The sequence below is a fragment of the Lygodium microphyllum genome, chromosome 19 (assembly GCF_053477565.2).
Source record: "Lygodium microphyllum isolate KBCC chromosome 19, Lygodium_microphyllum_v1.1.10, whole genome shotgun sequence".
NCBI lineage: Eukaryota > Viridiplantae > Streptophyta > Polypodiopsida > Schizaeales > Lygodiaceae > Lygodium > Lygodium microphyllum.
This window is the reverse complement of record NC_141153.1, coordinates 85,643,167-85,662,166: the sequence shown is the minus strand read 5'-3', so window position 1 is coordinate 85,662,166 and position 19,000 is coordinate 85,643,167. Positions and strand designations below refer to the sequence as shown.

At 42.5% G+C, this 19,000-nt stretch overlaps 1 protein-coding gene across 2 annotated transcripts in view; it reads left to right on the top strand.

Annotated features, from left to right (window-relative positions):
- THO5 (THO complex, subunit 5) overlaps positions 1 to 14,808 on the top strand; it is a 68,284-nt gene extending 53,476 nt beyond the window's left edge. Inside the window, exon 7 of one of the 2 annotated variants that reach the window (XM_087700393.1) lies at positions 8,999 to 14,808. In XM_087700393.1, the coding sequence (XP_087556519.1) occupies positions 8,999 to 9,217 (219 nt within the window). In that variant the 3' untranslated portion in view covers positions 9,218 to 14,808. The remainder of the gene's footprint in view (positions 1 to 8,998) is intronic. The other variant, XM_087700392.1, reaches the window with a different exon arrangement.
- The last annotated feature ends 4,192 nt before the right edge of the window (positions 14,809 to 19,000 follow it).

The window sequence follows — 19,000 nt, the reverse complement described above, 5'->3', positions numbered from 1 at the left end:
AGTTTAACAAAACCATATTTAGCTTGGATGGCTTTGCTAGGACCATTGAAAAAGTCTTTGGGTACATCTAATAGCTAGGGTAGGACTTAAGTCAGACCCTTTCCACTATGTGCCTTTATTGCATATTAGTGGGAGGTTTTGAAACTAGCCTTCCTCCTCGGATAGGGTGGTAAATCCCTGATTACAACTTAGTTACAGCAACAAACAATAAATGTAAATTTGAAAATACAAATTTACCTACTGATCTTGGACAATACACACCCGATTGGCCCTAAAATTGACGCCCCTTGCGGTATTTCTTTAGCTTTATTGAAAAAAAAGTTGATTTACAATGGGATTCTCCCAATACCCTTCTCAATCCAAACTCCCCTTGCCGTCCAAAGCGACTAGCAAGTCTTCAATCTATTTTGCCCCTTGATTCGGGCACTTAATTGGCCTTCATCCACTTCATAAACGATGGAAATGCCCCAAATTCAATGGTTGGCTAGTCCTCCACTTGAATTTAGCTGAAATTCATCTTTAGCCTTGTTGAATCCAAGTCTTGGAGCTTCCAATTTTTTGGCATGCTTTGCAAGGCTATTGCTAAATCCTAATTTTTGTTGTAAATTACGGTTTACAGTAGAGAAGTTTGCAATTTCTCAGCCTCCAAGGGTTCAAATGCTAAGATCTTCGGAGCAAGGCTGTGAAATGGCTGGGAGATGAGAGAGAAAGCTATAGAGAGGGAAAATTCAGAATTTTGTGGCAAAGAATGATTGAAAATTAGTCAAATGTAGCTGCTGTCCTGCCACAACAGCTTGTAGATGTAAAGAACTGAAGAAAATCAGTCATTTACTGCTGTTGCCTGGTCTCAACAGCCTGTAGATGTTGTCACCTGCTGTTGATTGGTCTTCTCGTGCCAATGGTTGTCTCAGAAGGTCCTCCAATGGCTGCAAATCAGACCAGCAATATCTCCTTTCTCTCTCTTGCATGGTGAATACACTAAAAATGCCATTCTCCAGCCTCTTAAGACGTTTTTCAGTCTTGCATGGGCATTTTTGACAAGTGGCAGCCTTTTCAAATGGTTTTTCTAGCATTAGCCATAATTAAATATTAAATTTTAGTCTTTAAATACTGAGAATTAATCAAATAATTATTTTCGGTGCCCTGAAAAATAATTTGGTTGGCCAATAATTAAATTGGCTAGGCAACTTCCATTCCCCAGTGTCTCTGTGCCATCTTTGACTATCAAATTGGCGTTAGGTACCGGTAAATGCCACTTCTCTAGTGTCACCAAATTGACACTTATGGCCAAATGAATGACCTAGGCCAACAACTAGCACCAGATACCACCAAGTACTTGTATGGCATAACTTATAGCAATTTTTGCTTTTGACATCTCGTGGGTCCCAGGCTCGTATATGTAACTTTAATCCCAGTTGCACCTCACATGTGCAACATTTACTTAACCATGTGATTAAGAATTAATCCACATGCTAAGTGAGGTTTTTAAAAATACATGTCCTCATGACAGGTTCTGAAAACTTTAAAAAGGAGCTCTTATATAGGGCTTATAATGCACTTGAACGAGAGAGAGAGAGAGAGAGAGAGAGAGAGAGAGAGAGTTGAAATGATTTATTAATGTCCACAAAAGGTCATTCAAACCATGAGGTACAACCATGTGTGTGATGATAAAACTGTTTGAAGAGAACAACAGTAAATTTAAGTGAACAATAGAAGAAAGCTATAAGCTATAAGCTAATAATAAAAGGAGAAACCCTAGTTGTACAATCTAGAGTGATAAAACCCGATGTACAACAGCCAAGACTATGAGTATCATGAAGGTACATGGGGTCTAGCTCTAATATGAGCAACGATCTCCTATATCGGCATACGGATGTGCTGCTGATGTTTATGTCAGGGTCTAGGACATTTTGATTGGCCAAGCTCGGTGGCTCGACCAATAAGTGTCCCTTGTGTGGATGTGGATTGTGGCAGTGTCAAGGTCTCCTTGATGATCCTCTCATGTTTGGATTGAGATTGAGACTGCTCCAAGGTCTCATGGATCTTCCTTGTGAAGAATTTGTAAGCTGCTTTTGGATAGGTCCTTGATGTCCTAGTGCTGTACTCTCGAGGAGCGTGTCACTAAGCTGTCGTATCTCAAGGAGGAAGATGCCAAGGCATTGCTGATCATTGTAATCCACAACTCTTGATAGTGGCCCAAACCTGTCTCTACACACAAGCTTTTTATGGTTGGCCAGAAGGCTTGATGTTTGTGTGTGTGTGGGTGGCCAGAAGGCTTGATATATATACTTTTTCTTATTTGCTTTAGGCTTTTTCGTAGAGAGAGAGAGAGAGAGAGAGAGAGAGAGAGAGAGAGAGAGAGAGAGAGAGTTGGGGGGGGGGTAAGATAAGTTTTTCAAATGCATGCCAGCCCACTAAAAATCTCTTCGAGCTGCAGTTAATGGTTTTTAGCAGCTTAAACTTTTAAGAGGTTAAATTTTAGTGCTGCCCAATTGTTGGTCCAAACTTTTAAAGTAATGTTCTGTCCCCTAACATTTGGCCAAAGTTTCATATCAAACCTTAGGAAATTGGCCATTCCAAGTTCTAGCCCTTGTCATATACTGCCAATGGAATGTCCACCATGCCCATCATGTCTAGAGTTACTTGGGAGTGCTAAACCAATTTTACTTACCAAAAATTGAAGTAAAATGACAAATTGCTTGCTGGCTAAGCAGCTAGGGATAGCTACACTTAGTAGGGAAGAGAGTCAAGTGAAACTAACTTGCATTTGCAACTGTTAGAGATCAGGTCATAGCCTGATCAGGGGCAGCAGGCTGGTGCAGTCGGACTGGCAGTCGGACTGCACAGTCAGACTGCCACGTGGCAGTCCGACCTGCAGCAGCCAGTCGGCTGCATCGCCTGGCTATTTTTTGGCGCCCTATTTCCCCCGGTTTTCCAGCTATTTATACCTGGCACTTTCAGCAGTCTGGTACACTTCTCTGCTCGCAGATTACAGACCGGTGACACGCGCAGATTCTGTCTCTGTTCGCAGATTTCAGACAGCAGACAGTGCAGACTGCAGCGGACTTCGAGGTGAACAGCAGGTTGCATTGTCGAGGTGGAGACACGCAGTCCATCGCACTGCGCCCGTGTATATATCTGCATATCTTTGTATTCAGCATTCTTTATACAGCAGATCTTCATCGTCCACTGTCTCTTTCTCTCTCTTCTTTCTCTGCGTTCTCTCTCTCAGTCCTACGCTTCCGCACCGCTGCACTCTGACATGGTATCAGAGCAGTGTTTGAGGGCTGACTGAGCGCAGAATCAACCTGAAGAGGAGTTTCCATCGCGACACAAATTTGCGTTTTTTGCGTTTTTTGCATTTAAGGGCAGACAGAAGGGCTGCGCCTTGGAACAAGGCTGAAACGAGTGTGGGCGCACAGGAAAGGAGTACAGGTGGTGGATTTGCTGCTGTTTACTGCTGTTTGACGCGGAGGAAGTTTGAGTTTTCAGCCTACAAGTGCAGGTTTTGCTTTTTCATCGCCTCCGGCGGGTGAAGAAGGTTCAGGACGCGGAAGAGCCTTAGCAGGCTGAGTTTTCCCAGTCAGAGGGGGCTGCTTTTGCGTTTGTGAGGGCATTGCAGGTGAAGATGTCTACAGAGATTGACTTGGAGTTCCAGGCGATTATGGACCGGAAGGTGCCTGTCTTACCGGCTCTTCCCGCAGATCAGAAGCTCGACGGCGACAACTACCGCATTTGGCGCGTCATGATGTTGGCCATTCTTGAGTCCTATGATTTGGCGGAGCTGGTACAGGAGGAGATCGACCGGCCCTCGGTAAGAGATGAGTCCAAACTCTCTTCCGATGCTCGTGCGGAGTTGGCCAAGGCCCAGTCTCATTGGGACAAACTGAATGCCAGGATTCGATCCTTTCTCTTTCTATCATGCACTACAGCCGTGATCGCTCACATCGAGCACTTGACGGTGGCTCGGGAGATATGGCTGGAGCTTGATCAGATGTACAATCGGATGACCCTAATGAAGGGGGTTTCTTTGGAGGTACAGATGCGGACCTTGTCCGTAAATAAGTCTTCTTCGCTACGGGAGCACATTAACAAGCTAAGGCAGCTACAGATGCAGGTTCAGAATGCGGGGAAGCCGATTTCCTCCGAAGACATGGCGATCACACTCTTGTCCCAGTTGCCGCCACGATTCGGTACATTTTACTCTGCCCTTATAGCTTCGGGGCGAGAGTCTACTCTTCGGTGGGAAGAGTTGGTTCCTATGGTCTTGGACCAAGAGGAACAGTTAAAGGGACAGAATGCTTCCAAGTCGGAGGCGCTGACAGGTCAAGCCTCTTAGAAGAAGGGGAAGGACCAAAAGAAGAAGAAGGGGGATAACAAGTCCAAGAAGGACAAGGACAAAGACTCCACATGTCATATTTGTGGAAAGACTGGTCACTGGAAGAAGGATTGCCCTGACAAAGACACGAAGGACACCAAGAAGGACACCAAGGATTCTGGGGCGGTGGCTGCACCCTCATCAGCTGCATTTCTTCATCTAGCTGTCATTGAGGACGCTTCACCGAATGCTTCTGATGCTGCGATGACGGCTCCCCAGGCTCGAGAGTGGATCGTTGATAGTGGTGTCTCACGGCACATGACTCCTTCATCAGATGGTGTTGCCCAGCTGTGACCCTCGCGTGGGCAGATTCTCATTGGAGACAGCTCTTCAGTTTCTGTTGCAGGTCGGGGTAAGATGCAGCTTATTCCGGATGGACGAGGTGGTACCCATACCTCAGAGGTTTTGCATGTACCAGGCTTAGGGTACCATCTCCTTTCAGTTCATAAGATTTGCTCCCTTGGCCTTTTGGTGGAGTTTGACAGTACTACGGTGCGAGTCCTTGATCGTGGATCGAGGAAGGTTCTCTCATCCAGATATGAGGAGAACGGCATTTACAAACTGAAGTCTTCCACCGCCCTCTCTACTATTCTTCTTACCTCTCAGTCACAGTCAGAGTTATGGCATGCTCGGTTTGGTCACCTGAACTATGACTATCTTCGGAGGGCGTCACGTGGACAGCTTGTTCGAGGGTTGCCGGATATAGTGGTGAGCCAGCAGCCATGTGTCTCTTGCATTCGGGGGAAGCAGCATAGGGATGCCATTCCCCACACAGCTTCGCGGCGGTCTACTTCACCGATGGAGCTAGTATCTACGGATCTATGTGGCCCTATGAGGAATGATTCCTTGCGTGGGAGCTCGTACTTCATGCTGATCGTGGATGACTACAGCAGGATGACATGGGCCTACTTTTTGGCACTAAAGTCAGAAGCTTTCTCGCACTTCAAGGATTGGCTTCTCTTTGAGGAGAACCGATCGGGCCGGAAGTTGAAGACCTTGCGATCCGACAAGGGAGGTGAATTTGTTTCTAATGAGTTTGCTCGGTTTTGTGCAGATAGAGGAATTCACCAGGAGTTTGCCAATGCCAACACTCCTCAAGAAAATGGTATTCTTGAACGGAAGAACTGCAGTGTGATCGAGATGGCGCGCACCATGATGGAGCACCGACAGACCCCTCAGGTTCTGTGGGCCGAGGCTGTGGCTACTGCAGTCCACATCCTTAATCGATTCCCTACTTCAGCCGTGGAAGGGATGACCCCATTTGAGGCTTATTTTGGGACGAAGCCAGATGTTTCTTACTTTCGGGTCTTTGGGTGTGATGCCTATGTTCACATTCCCAAGGCACACCGTGATAAATTTGCAGCAGCTTCCCGAAAACAGGTGTTTGTTGGTTACAGCTCCCAGTCCCAAGGCTACCGACTGTATGATCCCGTCAAGCGGGATGTGTACACTAGCCGTGATGTGCGGTTTGTGGAGGTTCCGGCTACTTCAACGGGAGAGGAGCATCCCGTTCTTGGAGATCCAGGGGAGAGTTGGGCTCCTTCTACAGTTCCACTGGAGCCCGTGCCTTTTGATTATGATTCTGTTTCTGACACAGAGTCTACTGTTCCACCGGACACCTCTGAGGAGTTACCGCCGGTGGATATTCCAGAGTCTTCTGCTGATGGAGAAAGACGAGGGGAGGTTCGGCCTCCTCCTCGCTGGGCCCGTGACACACTCCGTGATTCAGGGATTGAGGGGATTCCTGAGGAGTGGGGACCGCAGGATGGTCCGCGGCGGTCACGGAGACACCAGGCACATTCTACGGAGCTTGTTTGCTCCAACTATTGTTTGCTGACCCGTGTTATGCAGGATCGAGAGCCCACCTCCGTGAAGGAGGCTTTACAGTCCGCCCCATGGAAGAAAGCTATGGAAGCTGAGTTGGAGGCTATTGAGAGGAATGGCACTTGGTTACTCGTGCCCCGCTCCTCGAAGAAGAAGGTGATTGGAGTCAAGTGGGTCTTCAAGACCAAATACCTAAGCGATGGTACTTTGGATAAGCACAAGGCTCGCCTTGTTGCTAAAGGTTTTGCACAGCGCCCAGGTATTGACTGTCATGATACTTTTGCCCCCACAGCTCGTATGGCGACCATTAGAGCTGTTCTTGCTTTGGCTGGCCATAGGAGATGGCCTGTTTATCAGTTGGATGTGAAGTCGGCCTTCCTCAATGGTGATTTGAAGGAGGAGATCTATGTTGAGCAGCCCCCTGGCTTTGGTTCTTCAGATGGGAAAGTCTACGGGTTGAAGAAGGCCTTGTATGGCCTCAAGCAGGCTCCGCGTGCATGGAACGAGAAGATTGATTCGTTCCTCCACTCTCAGTTGGGATATCGGCAGTCCAAGGCCGATCCGCAGCTGTATGTTCACACTTCCGAGGATGGTTGTGTGCTGTTTGTTTTATATGTTGATGATTTGATTGTCACAGGTGATGATGCACAGCAGGTCCAAGAGACGAAGTCAGCTTTACATCGGACGTTCGAGATGACGGACTTGGGTCTACTACATTTCTTTTTGGGCCATGAGATTTATCAGTCTCAGAGGGGGATCTTTATCTCTCAACAGAGATATGTACAGGAGCTCTTGGTGTCTTTTGAGATGGAGGATTGTCGGGCCCTATCTACTCCTATGGATCCGAATTGGAAGGCCACTTCCCATTCAGCTTCTCCTTTGGCGGATGCGTCCCGCTATCGACAGTTGATTGGGTCTTTGATTTGGCTTCTTAACACCAGGGTTAATCTAAGTTTTGCTGTTGGGCTCTTGGCAGGGTTCATGAGTGAACCTAAGACGGTGCATTGGCAGGCTGCTCAGAGGATACTTCGGTATCTGAGGGGGACGTCTGATTTAGGGATTCATTACCCCGCAGGGACAGATGGGTCAGATCTTGTACTTGCAGGTTGGAGCGACTCGGATTGGGCCGGTGACGTGGACCACAGGCGGTCTACTACAGGTTACTGTTTTACTTTGGGTGCAGGTGTTATTTCATGGAGTAGCAAGAAGCAGCCCACGGTAGCCCTTTCGTCTACTGAGGCGGAGTATCGGGCCGCGTCTTCCACCACATGCGAGGTTGTGTGGCTTCGGAGATTATTGGAGGAGCTTGGGTGCCCCCGGACTCGTCCTACATTGCTGCGATGTGACAATGAGAGTTGCATTGCCTTGGCCAGGAACCCTGTTTTTCATGCCCGGACGAAGCACATTGAGATCCAGTACTACTTCATCCGAGAAAAGCTTCTGGATGAGACCATCACTGTGGAGTATTGCAAGACGGAGGACAATCTTGCGGATTTGTTTACGAAGGCGCTTCCTCAGGCTCTACTTCGAAGACATTCCAGATCCCTCAGGCTTCTGCCCTGCCCAGGCTCTGAGAGGGGGTGTTAGAGATCAGGTCATAGCCTGATCAGGGGGAGCAGGCTGGTGCAGTCGGACTGCACAGTTGGACTGCCATGTGGCAGTCCGACCTGGAGCAGCCAGTCGGCTGCATTTAATGCAGCCGCCTGGCTATTTTTTGGCGCCCTATTTCCCCGGTTTTCCAGCTATTTATACCTGGCACTTTCAGCAGTCTGGTACACTTCTCTGCTCGCAGATTACAGACCGGTGACACGCGCAGATTCTGTCTCTGTTCGCAGATTTCAGACAGCAGACAGTGCAGACTGCAGCGGACTTCGAGGTGAACAGCAGGTTGCATTGTCGAGGTGGAGACACACAGTCCAGCGCACTGCGCCCGTGTATATATCTGCATATCTTTGTATTCAGCATTCTTTATACAGCAGATCTTCATCGTCCACTGTCTCTTTCTCTCTCTTCTTTCTCTGCGTTCTCTCTCTCAGTCCTACGCTTCCGCACCGCTGCACTCTGACAGCAACATGCCAACCTATTGCCAAGTTGCAATGTGCCAGATGACAGGCAGTCTGGAGATGACCTTGGAACTCTTTCAATGAGTTCATGAATCTTGATTGTGTTTGTAGTCTGCTGCTGTTGGTCCATCTATGTTGGTTGCAACATCAAGAAACCTGCTTCTTGCTGCTTTATGGTATCTGATCCATATGGCTAGGTAGAGAATGGTATTCTTGCAGAACTTGAGATTCACAGCCAGTTGCAGACTGGCCATATGCTGCCTACTGTTTAGAAGTGCATACTGCAAGGACGTGGTCTGTGAATGCCTTTACAAGCACTCAAATATGCCCATTGCTGTTTAAGGGCTTTTTTAAGGACAAAACTGAATTCTAGAGCTGAACATTATTCACAAATTGTTTCAAACTGTTTGGATGCATATTCACCTAACCTTGTGCTCTCCATGTTTTTGTATTATCTTCTAGTATAGTATGGGAAGATTGTCGGTCAATTAAAAACAAATGTTTTCTAAAAATCAAACATGAGTTTGTAAAGAAATTGCAGACCACCACATAGCAGAAGAACAAGTTGCTTTGACTAGTTTGAAGGTGTACATGTGTCACCCAAGTAGTACACTTTGTTAGCTCAAGTTTGTTATTGTTGCAATGAAATTTAGCTTGTTGTAATCAAACTTAGCTCAGAACGGCAAGTGACTTTACAACCTTATTCTTTCTTCTACATTTTTGGCTTTTGCAGGTGAATTTACAGGGTTTAGAGGCCTTGCCGCAGTCCTGTGAAAATGAAATCTTAGCACATCAGCTCTCTTTATTAGCCACATTGTTTGACACTTATGTCGATCATCAACTTTCCAGGAATTGTGGAAAACAATTTTTACTAACCAATGACGCAGATAATGGGCATGGATTCGATTCCAGGTCGCTCAGAGGAAGGCAACGGCAGATGTTACTTTTTTGAGTCCAGATTTTGTGCCTTCATTCATGAACTAATGTTTGATGCTAAGTTGTTTGGTGCAAATCGATTATATGTCCTCTTGAAAAGATGGAGAATGCCTTTGATCTGTGTGACTATGATGTTCTAGTTGATCCTCTTCTGAAACCCACACCTTTCAACAAGTGGCAAAAGGCTGTATTTTATCCACTGGTGGATAGATATTTTGTGGGTAAATGTGAGCTCTATGATAGCTCTCTTTCTTGTCACCTTCCTTAAACGCCTCCAATGGTGCCAAGCCTAGTTCCTTTGTGCCCATGTACGTTCTTTTGGACTCGTTTCTACACATTACAAAGCTGCTGGCCTTTGCAGTGCTTGCAGGGGACTTTGTGACATTACATGCTGCATTTTTGGGATATAATCATCTAAGGTGTTTTGGGAGAGTTCTGATTTAGTGCTTAACCGTTCTAGTTGATTATGCATGATATTTTCATTTTACTGGTAGTTCCTGCATAGATTACTAGTAGTTCTTGCATAGATGGTTGTATATGTGATCAGCATTGGTTCATGCACAAAGATGAAATGGAAATTTTCAGCAGCTTCAGAAGACCAAATGACCTATGAGAGTAAGGAGTCCTACTTTGGATGGAAGATTTGTGAGAGTGTGCAACGGAAGAAGGAACATGAACACAAAGACAAAGGGTCAGAGAGAGACTGCAAGAAAAGAAAGAAGGAAATCTGCACTGAACAAGGAAAGAATGCTGAATATAGGAGGAGGACTGATTAGTCCCTGCAAACAGCCCACAGCGTTAGTGAGGCCACCAGATCAGGCTGATGATGATGGCAGCATTGAAGACAGAGGAAGATGGAGTTGGAGTGTGCACCTGCCAAGGAATAAGAAAGACGAGTGCCAAGTGTGAGAGCGGCAGGCTATATACAGCCAACTAACCCCAAATTTGACCGATTGTAATCTGGAGCCAAAAATATGGCTGATCGGCATTTAATGCTAGTAAAATGCTAGAAAATCTCAGAAAAAATCTTGGAAAAGATGGACAATGTCTAGCAAGTGAGGCAAACTGAGAATGCAGAAACTGCCCAGGAAATGCACACAAAATCTTGACTGGAGGAGAAAATGCACTGAAAGGCAATAAATCGCGTACTCTAAAATAAGCTACCTTCTCTGTCAAAACAAGTGATAGACAACTCAGAGCTCCTAAAGTCCTCGTTTGACTCAAACTGAAGCTCACAGGCAAGAAATGACAAGGCATGACAAACATGATTACTAACACGTCCTCTCAGATCCTTGATGTGTGGAAGGCCAAGAAAGAAACGGATCTTGGGATGGCACGAGGAATGCCAATGTTGATGAAGTCCGTCAATGTAGACTGTCGATGAAGAAACTCCTCACGATCCTAGGAAACCCCCTTTGAAACAGTGGGGCCAGGAAATCCACAGTTACATTAGCGAGATCGTCCCCCTCTTAAAAGGGATGGGGGGTATGAGGGAACCACCAAAGGAGAGGGTGGGGAATGGGAAGGAACCTATGGAATAGATGGTGCACAAGTAGCAACGGGTGTAGCAATAGACAATTGCCTCGGAGGACCTTGTATAAGAGAAGGGAAATGGAACTTGTAAAGCCCACTCTCCTGCCAACTTGTTGTGATAACATTCCCTATAGAAGAATCCTCAATCCAAATGGCCTGCTTGGTGAAGACAACTTGGGCCTAGTAAGGCCATCGTAATTGATAGATCATCCCAAAAGGCCTCTATGACAACATAAGTTGCTAAGTGAGCCTTACAAAAATTTTAAATGAATACAAATCAACTCAAACTTTGAAGGCACCCCTATGGCAACCTCCATGTTAAATTTGATCATTTTGAGATTTCAAACTTTTTTATTAGAACCAGCTCTTTAAGAACTACTCACTGAAAGTGGATTTATGCTTGGGGTTACTTAGGGGATTTTTGTCCAGTTGTATCTAGTATGCATGTGCATTGAGCCTATTCTCCAAGTTAATCATCTCTTGAGCTAAAATGTGCAAGTATCAACTAGTTACCTATTGGACAAAGTGGTACAGCTTTTTGGACAGCTTCACAAATATCAAATCTGAGACATACTTATTTCTACAATATCTAGAGCCCAATGAATATGGAGACACTCTCCTCAATCATCGGTGGGCCACCTTATTAATGTGCTCAAATAGGAACTCAGCATACATAAGACTAGAGCCCCATGATCTTGCAAACTCTAGAGTCCTCACAAGCCCATCTAACAATGTCCTAGTCACCACAAAAAGCTCACGTGGGTTATCTAGGCCCCGGGTCCATTCATCAGATGCAATGAAAGCTACTAGTAAGAGCTTGAGATATTGTGGGGTTACTGAAAAAGAACCAGGAAATGTAAATTTGGAAGCATCCTATTTTATAATCACATAGATAAGATATTGTTAGCAGTCATGTTTATCATGCCTTGTCATCTCCTACTTGTGAGGCTTAGTTTGAGTAAGAGGACTTTAGGAGCTCTAACCTATATGTCACTTTTTTTGAGACTGAGGAGGTAGCTCATTCTAGAGCACTCAATTTATTGCCTTTCAATGCATTTTCTCCTTTAGTTAGGATTTTGTGTGCATTTCCTGGTCAGTTTCTACATTGGTCAGTCTGCCTCACCTGCTACACATTGTCCACCTCCAAGAAAATTTTTGGGATTTTATGGCATTTTACTAGCATTAAATGCTGGTTGGCCATATTTTTGGCCCCAAATTGCAATGGGCCAGATTTGGGGTTAGTTGGCTATATATAGCCTGCTGCCCCTCTTACACTTGGCAGCCATCTTTCTCATTCCTTGGCACGTGCACACTCCGACTCCATCATCTTCCTCCGTCTCTCATGCTGCCATCTTCATCAGCCTGATCTAGTGCCCTCATTGACACCGTGGACTGTGTGCAGGGACTGAAATGCTGATAATGATTGGCAATCATCAGACTGCCGCAGAAATTGAGAAGTTACCTTTGAAGTGTCTAGGGATGCGAAGAGATCAACTCGTTTCAATGTCAACATTTATGTGTCGTGCCAAACTAACCATGAACTGCATTGAGTTGATGGTGGTGATTGTAAATATACAGCAATGTGCAACACTCCTCACAAGTTGATAATTAATTCAATGTGCCTTTCATTCTAGAGCAATACCAACTGTAGCAGTTTTACAGTGGCTACATTTAGTTGCAGTGGCTGCTGGACCTGCAGATGTGAGGGTTGGGACAGGTCACAGTGGCATGTGACTGGAAGATGTGAACTGAGCTGCAGCAGGGTCTATGAGGTGAGCGGACTTCCTGATGAAAAATGTTGAGACTGGCAGGAAGGTGGGTTACTTGGGGCAGCGACATACTGGATGATGGTGTCTCTGGCACATTTGGAACTGCAAAACAGAAGGAATTTGAGAATTGTGTAGATGATACATAGTTTTGAATTTTTACTGCAGAAAGGATTGGTCATGGCACATGAACATACTTGAGGCAGTGTTACCAATCAGTCGTAGAAAATGGAGGGAAACAATTCATGTTCTGGTCTAAAGAGTAATCTTGCTGGCAAGATGGGGTGTTGATGATCCATGATTGTCGAGAAAAAGACCAGGCTGGGATCCGTGTGCATGTGACTTCTAAGAGATGCTGCTGATATTGCTAGAGTTTGTGTTACTAAGCTGAGAAGCTGGATAGGCACAATGCTTAAACATCATGAGTTATTTTCAGTGCAAATCTTCAAAAGCAGCATTGGATTATACAACTCAATATTTGTTTGATGAATACCATAATTATGATGTATATTATTTTTGTCAATTCAATTTTCCAGGATACTCAGATCAAATATGTCAACTTTACTATTGCTTATCTGACAAGAGACCAGTGTGTTGGCTCTAACAAGATCATGAATATGAAAAAGTCAGCTCTTGATGCTGAACCAGTTAGGATCTTATGATTTTTGTAACCATTTGTAGCTTTGATGGTGATAAATTAGCAACTATTGAATGTTCTGATCTTGTGGAGTTGCTATTACAGCAAGTGTCAGGAATGTGTTGATTAGATTATGAGGCCCCCTCAGCCTTGGGGAGTGAAAGGCGGAGGAAAGAGGCAGGTCTTTGATACATGGAAATAAATCATCATCAAATGCTAGTGTGTTAAAGGATACCAGTGATATCTTCTATGGCCAAGGATATGTTCGTATAGCTTGATATATGGCTAGTGCGTTCATTCATGTTGTGTCTTCCGGTACAGAGACAACCGCACTAAGTTGTAATGGTTCTGAAGTGTTTGATTCTGCTCTTTGCAAATGACAGTTGGACTGTTCATGTGTTACCATTTCAGGATTGGTTGATCGCCCACTTTTTTGAATGCAACGTTTGATGCAGTGTGTACAAATGCAAACTGTTTGATGCAATATGTACATGATACGATACCGAAACACAAACATTGTGCCAATGCTTGACCTTGTGAAGGTATCGAGACTTATAATCTATAGCATGGTCGCACATTATAGAGCAGATTTACTAATGCATGGTGTTTGTAATCCACGTTTAAAGATGTTTACATTGCTACATACATTTCCCAAGTTGGATAAGGTAGAACCCAGATCTCTGTGGTTGGACCAGTAAATGGGGCAATCCTTTTAAATTTATGGTGCTTTCTCATATATCAATGCATTGTTGTAAATTAGTTGGAAACAAATGAGAAGTCTTGTCCTATTAGATATTATTAGGATGTTAGGATTGGTTTTTGTGGATTTTAGGTTTCAATGTGGAGCATCTGTGAGGTGATCATGTGCAAACTTCTTTTTAGAACCTTTGATTTTAACTTCTCTAAGAAAGCCAGCCTAGGTGCTGTGGAAGTACAAGGTATAAAGAAAACTGAATATACTTGATTTTCTGTGGAAGTATGGGATGTACATTATTGCATATGCTGCCAATTTATGCAGTCTGATAGTGCAAGTAAAGATAATGCCGATAGCTTGCAAGCTTGGTATAATGTTTGATGGAGGTCGTGGTATTGGACAAAATGAGAGCATATAGACAGCTAGCAACAGTGGCCAAGCTGTTATTTCTCTTTCAACCAATGTACTAGAAGCAACAACATGATGCTACGATGACATAGGTTTGCCTATATAAATGAATTTGAGTGTTTGTTGCTCCATTTTGAGCGTCCGGATGTGTGCATATATGATCCAGGTGTCCGATGAAGCACGTGTAAAGGAAAGGGAACATTGTTGTAGATAGGCTATCAAAGGGAGTAGTTCCTTATCTCAAATATTTTAATATTTTGGATTGAGCATTTGCCTACTCAGTTCAATGGGTCTTGGCCAAGTTTTGAAATCTTTGGCAACAAGGTCTTAGGCTTAGTATCAAACCATTTCGACAACAAGCTTGTGGCAAAGGCACTGTTGCATCTTGATCAATTGGCATAATCAATTATTCTTGTATATAATGTTGACAAGAAGCAAGCTCTTCATTGTTTCTATTATATCTGGAATGAAGTATTCTAGTATGGGCAAATATAAGCTCAACTTGTAACATCCAATCATGCAACATTAGTGAAAAATAGGGATACTATAACAAAATTTTTAACCTTATTCAAAACCTTTGATTGACCAATAATCCAATCTCCTTTGTGTCCATGGGAGTGTATATGTTAGGATGTGTCAATAGGTGGCGGTTGACTTTGTTACATAAGTAACAACCATTATTGTCTTTGTATAACAATTATTGTCTTGTATATGATAAGTAGCAATGATGCTACTTGGCTGAGTTGAATCGTTAAAAGTCTCAAGAATATTTGCACCTTACTTTTATTTTGGTGCATAGGTCTCAAAGTTTCCTAGGTTACAACATGTAGAACATTATATATTTTCTCAAACAAATTCGTTCTAGGTCAACAAATCAATTTCTTTAGCCAATTATAAATAGATAACATATGCATCAACAAATTAATTGCTTTCTCTAGTTGATTATAACTCATAAAGCACACTTTCATATGGAAAGCATGTTCATTGAAAAGTTTGTTCTTTGAATAGTGTAAATGAGCAACAATAGCATACAAGGTCATTCTTAAGTTAAATTATTTCTCAAATTGTTTAATGTCCCAATTCTCCTTGAGAAATTGAGGTGAAATGCTTTTGATATTTAACATAGTTGTAACCTTGTGTGGTGTGGAAAATCATGAAAGCGTATTCAAATTCCTTGTAATGTCAGTATAAGTGCCAATGGGACGTAGATCCAATTACCTATGGCATTTTTGTGTAACAATCTAATAGTCAAAACTTAGGAGGGTATAAATGCTTAAAGTCAGTGGATCAAGTCGAAAGTGCTACAAACTCTTCTACCATCAAGCTAATAGTGGCTAGAATGGTACTATAAATCCAGGTAACTTGCACCCTTGGGGTTTAATCATTTTTATTATATGCCACTCGAGTATAAGCAATGACACCACAAATCTCCTCCTATTGCCCATGTGCTTCTTTAGAAGCTATCCCAGTGCTTTTATGCATAGGCAAGCCCCTTGGTTAACTAGGCCCAAGCTTAAGTAGCCCTTAAGCTTTTGGCATCTAATATATAGTTCAATCCGTGACCAAAAGCAACCAAACCGTTAATGTAATCCTTTATTTGCAACCTTCAATGGCTTTTCGAATGCATTAATTTGACAATAATGCCCCAAAATTCAAGCCACAATAGCTCTACCAATTTGTGAATCTATTTTGAGTGGATTGGTTGAAGATTTATACTTGATTTAATGGTAGACAACAAACTATGAATTTGATGTAGACCTCAATTTTCATATGCTCGATCTAATTCTTCACTCCCACTCATTTTGATACCAACTAAAACAAATCAATTTAGATGCACACCAAAAGGAAGATAGCACATGATGTGTTGGGAGAGAGAAATTCATGTATTGGGTCGTGTATGCACCTACGCACTATATCAGTGTGTGATGGACCTTTAGATGTATGTTATTATTGCATCTTCTTGAGCTTCATTTTACACCTCTTGTGAGCTTAAGCAACATGCTACGAGAGTTAGGAAGAGTTGAGAGATGTGAGAGTTGAGAACTTTCTTTGCTCCTATAGTCTTTTCATCTTCTCTATCATGTATGTAAGTAAGATGGATACATGGAGCACCATTAATATTAAGCATTGTGCACATGTCAAGCAATTAGGGCTCTACTACTTTCCATCATTTCTCATAGTAATTTCACCTAGTTTGAAGGACTTTGAACTTTACCCCACATGATGAGAAGTTCATCCTTGTTTAAATATTTTCAAACCCATGTGAAATTTGGTAGATGTCCACTTGGCATATTTTGTAGACAAGAAGGTAAGCTATGAGAGGTGGCTTGAATATAAACTTGTATATAGACTCTCACAATTAAGGTCCAAAAGCTTTGCTCAAGTTAGGGTGAAATGACAAGCTTATACAAAAGTATTGCAAAAATTAGGGTTAAATACATGTATAAAAATGCCAAACTAGGGAGGCCATGTAGTAAAACTTTAAAGATGTAAAATTATTGTGACTAGTTTGAACAAATAACATGTTAGCCAATTCTCATTCCAACCTCCCTACGATTATTAGAAAGAGATAGCATCACAATAGATGCAAGTTTAAGCATCAAATTTTGCGAATTCAAGATGGAATGAGGGTATGTAAAATTGCTATTTGGTGTTTTTGCTCTATAAAACTAGAAATTGCTAGCTATATGAGGAATGACATGAGATAACAATAGTAGCAAAGATAGAACAAATGATCTTGATAGTACCAATAATTTTTTGTCAAATGTGCCTTAAATAAACATGGAGGTAAAATTATCCTAGGGTATTAACATCTTGCATGTTAGTGTGGTGGACCCACTAAAGTATACTTCATTTCATTAGGGAGCTCTATGACCCAAGAAAGCCAAACAACCCCTTAACAAGAACTCTTCAACCCAAACCATCAAGGGAAAAAAGGGTTCTAACCTAAGTGTTCAAGCTAGTGAGAGTAGTACAAAAGCTTTAATTGGGTTATTAAAGCCCTAGGCATTGCCATTAGTCAAGCCATCATACATATCATTCAACACATTTCAATAGTGTGGTAGTCATAACTATCTATAAGAGAGCTATAGACTTGAAGAGATATCTCTCTTTGTTGTTGATAATTCTCCACAATATAGCAAACTTTGAAGCCCATATCATGGAGGGTAGTAGTGAGCCGATTACAATGTCTAGATGGCTATGAGAAAATTTCCAACAAACCTTGTCGTGGATCATGATCTAGGGTCCTAGTAATAGAATAGCTAGGTGTTGGATTAAAACACATTAAGAGCTAGTTCTTATATTTCTTGCCACTCTTTTGAATTATTGTGTGAAGATTATACAATTTGAAGTAATGCCCCCACTATTCATCATATTTATCTCGTCTTCTAGTAACACAAGTGGAAGTGTTGAAGCTATTGACAGGCCTCGTCTAACACAAGAATCTAAAATTTGGATGCCAAAGCGAGACCAACAAGAAATCCAATCCAAAGTGAAGGTATTGAAGCCAATGAAGCCAATAGTAAAGAAAAAGAAGCCTCAAACTTCCATAGATGCACTTGACGTATTTGTGGGCAACCTTTTTCTAAGCCGTATATTGAAGTTTTTCCCCCAATCAAGTTTGTAATCAATTTTCTAAAAATAAATTTTAGTTTTTTCTTTGTGTTGCAAGCATACTCACAATTGTCAAATTTGTAAGGAGTTAGAGCTTGCATTGAAGCACAAAATGCGCAAGATATGACCTCTCAAACTAGCAAGTTCAATTTTCCATGTTCAAATAAATAAGTTTCATAAACATAGTCTCCATATTGGTTCATCCAAATGACATTCTTGTCAATGCACAAAAAGTTACGGGATGTTGTTGCCCAAGTACCATTAGGATTGTTACCAATGAATGGAATGAAATATATTTCCAAGCATTATCACTAGTAGGCTTGCATCTTGCTCCAAGACTAGTATGATCACATTAATGTGCAAGGATTTGCTAGGGATGCATGGATAGAATTGAGTATAAGATTTGGCCCTAAAGTCAAAAATAAAAAACTTCTTTTTGAAAACATAGTTCTTTGGTTAAAATGTAGAAATAATGACTTTCTTCTTCTTTTAATAGTTTCATGATAAGACACAAGTACCCAAATACCCACAAAAGGGGGGTGTCTCCCCTCCATATATTAGCTAAAGAGTAGGCAAGAGCCACACTTGCAATTTTCCTATGCACAAATAGGACAGCTTGTAAATCCAAAGTTAGCTTGTAATCATTGTAGCAAGCAAGGTCATGAAAAGTCAGTTTGTTATTTGCAAGAGTAAGCCCCTACGTGCTTTAAGTGCAAAAAGGTGGGCCATAAAATAAGGGTTGCAAGCACAACAAATGTAATGCAAAAACATAAAGAGGAATCATCATCACAAAACTTGGATATTCAAAAACTCTTTAAATACCCTTACAAGCAATCTTTCAAGATAATGAAAAATCTGTTACCTCATGACTCCTATAAACAATGAGTATTGAGAACTTTTGTAGTCAGTGAGCCAAAATTAAGGGGGCAACTTTTACCGAACGCAACACAACCAACACATACAACCCTTTAGAGGGGGTGTTGAGAATCCTGGGATAGATAGCTTAAATTACACCTCGAGGAACTATTCCAAAAAATATTAAACCTTAGAGTTAAAATAAAGGAATGATTTGCTAATATTATTGTTGATGTAGGTGTCCTAGTTTCACTAGGACCATTGTAAAGCAAAGTATGTGGTTCTAAGATG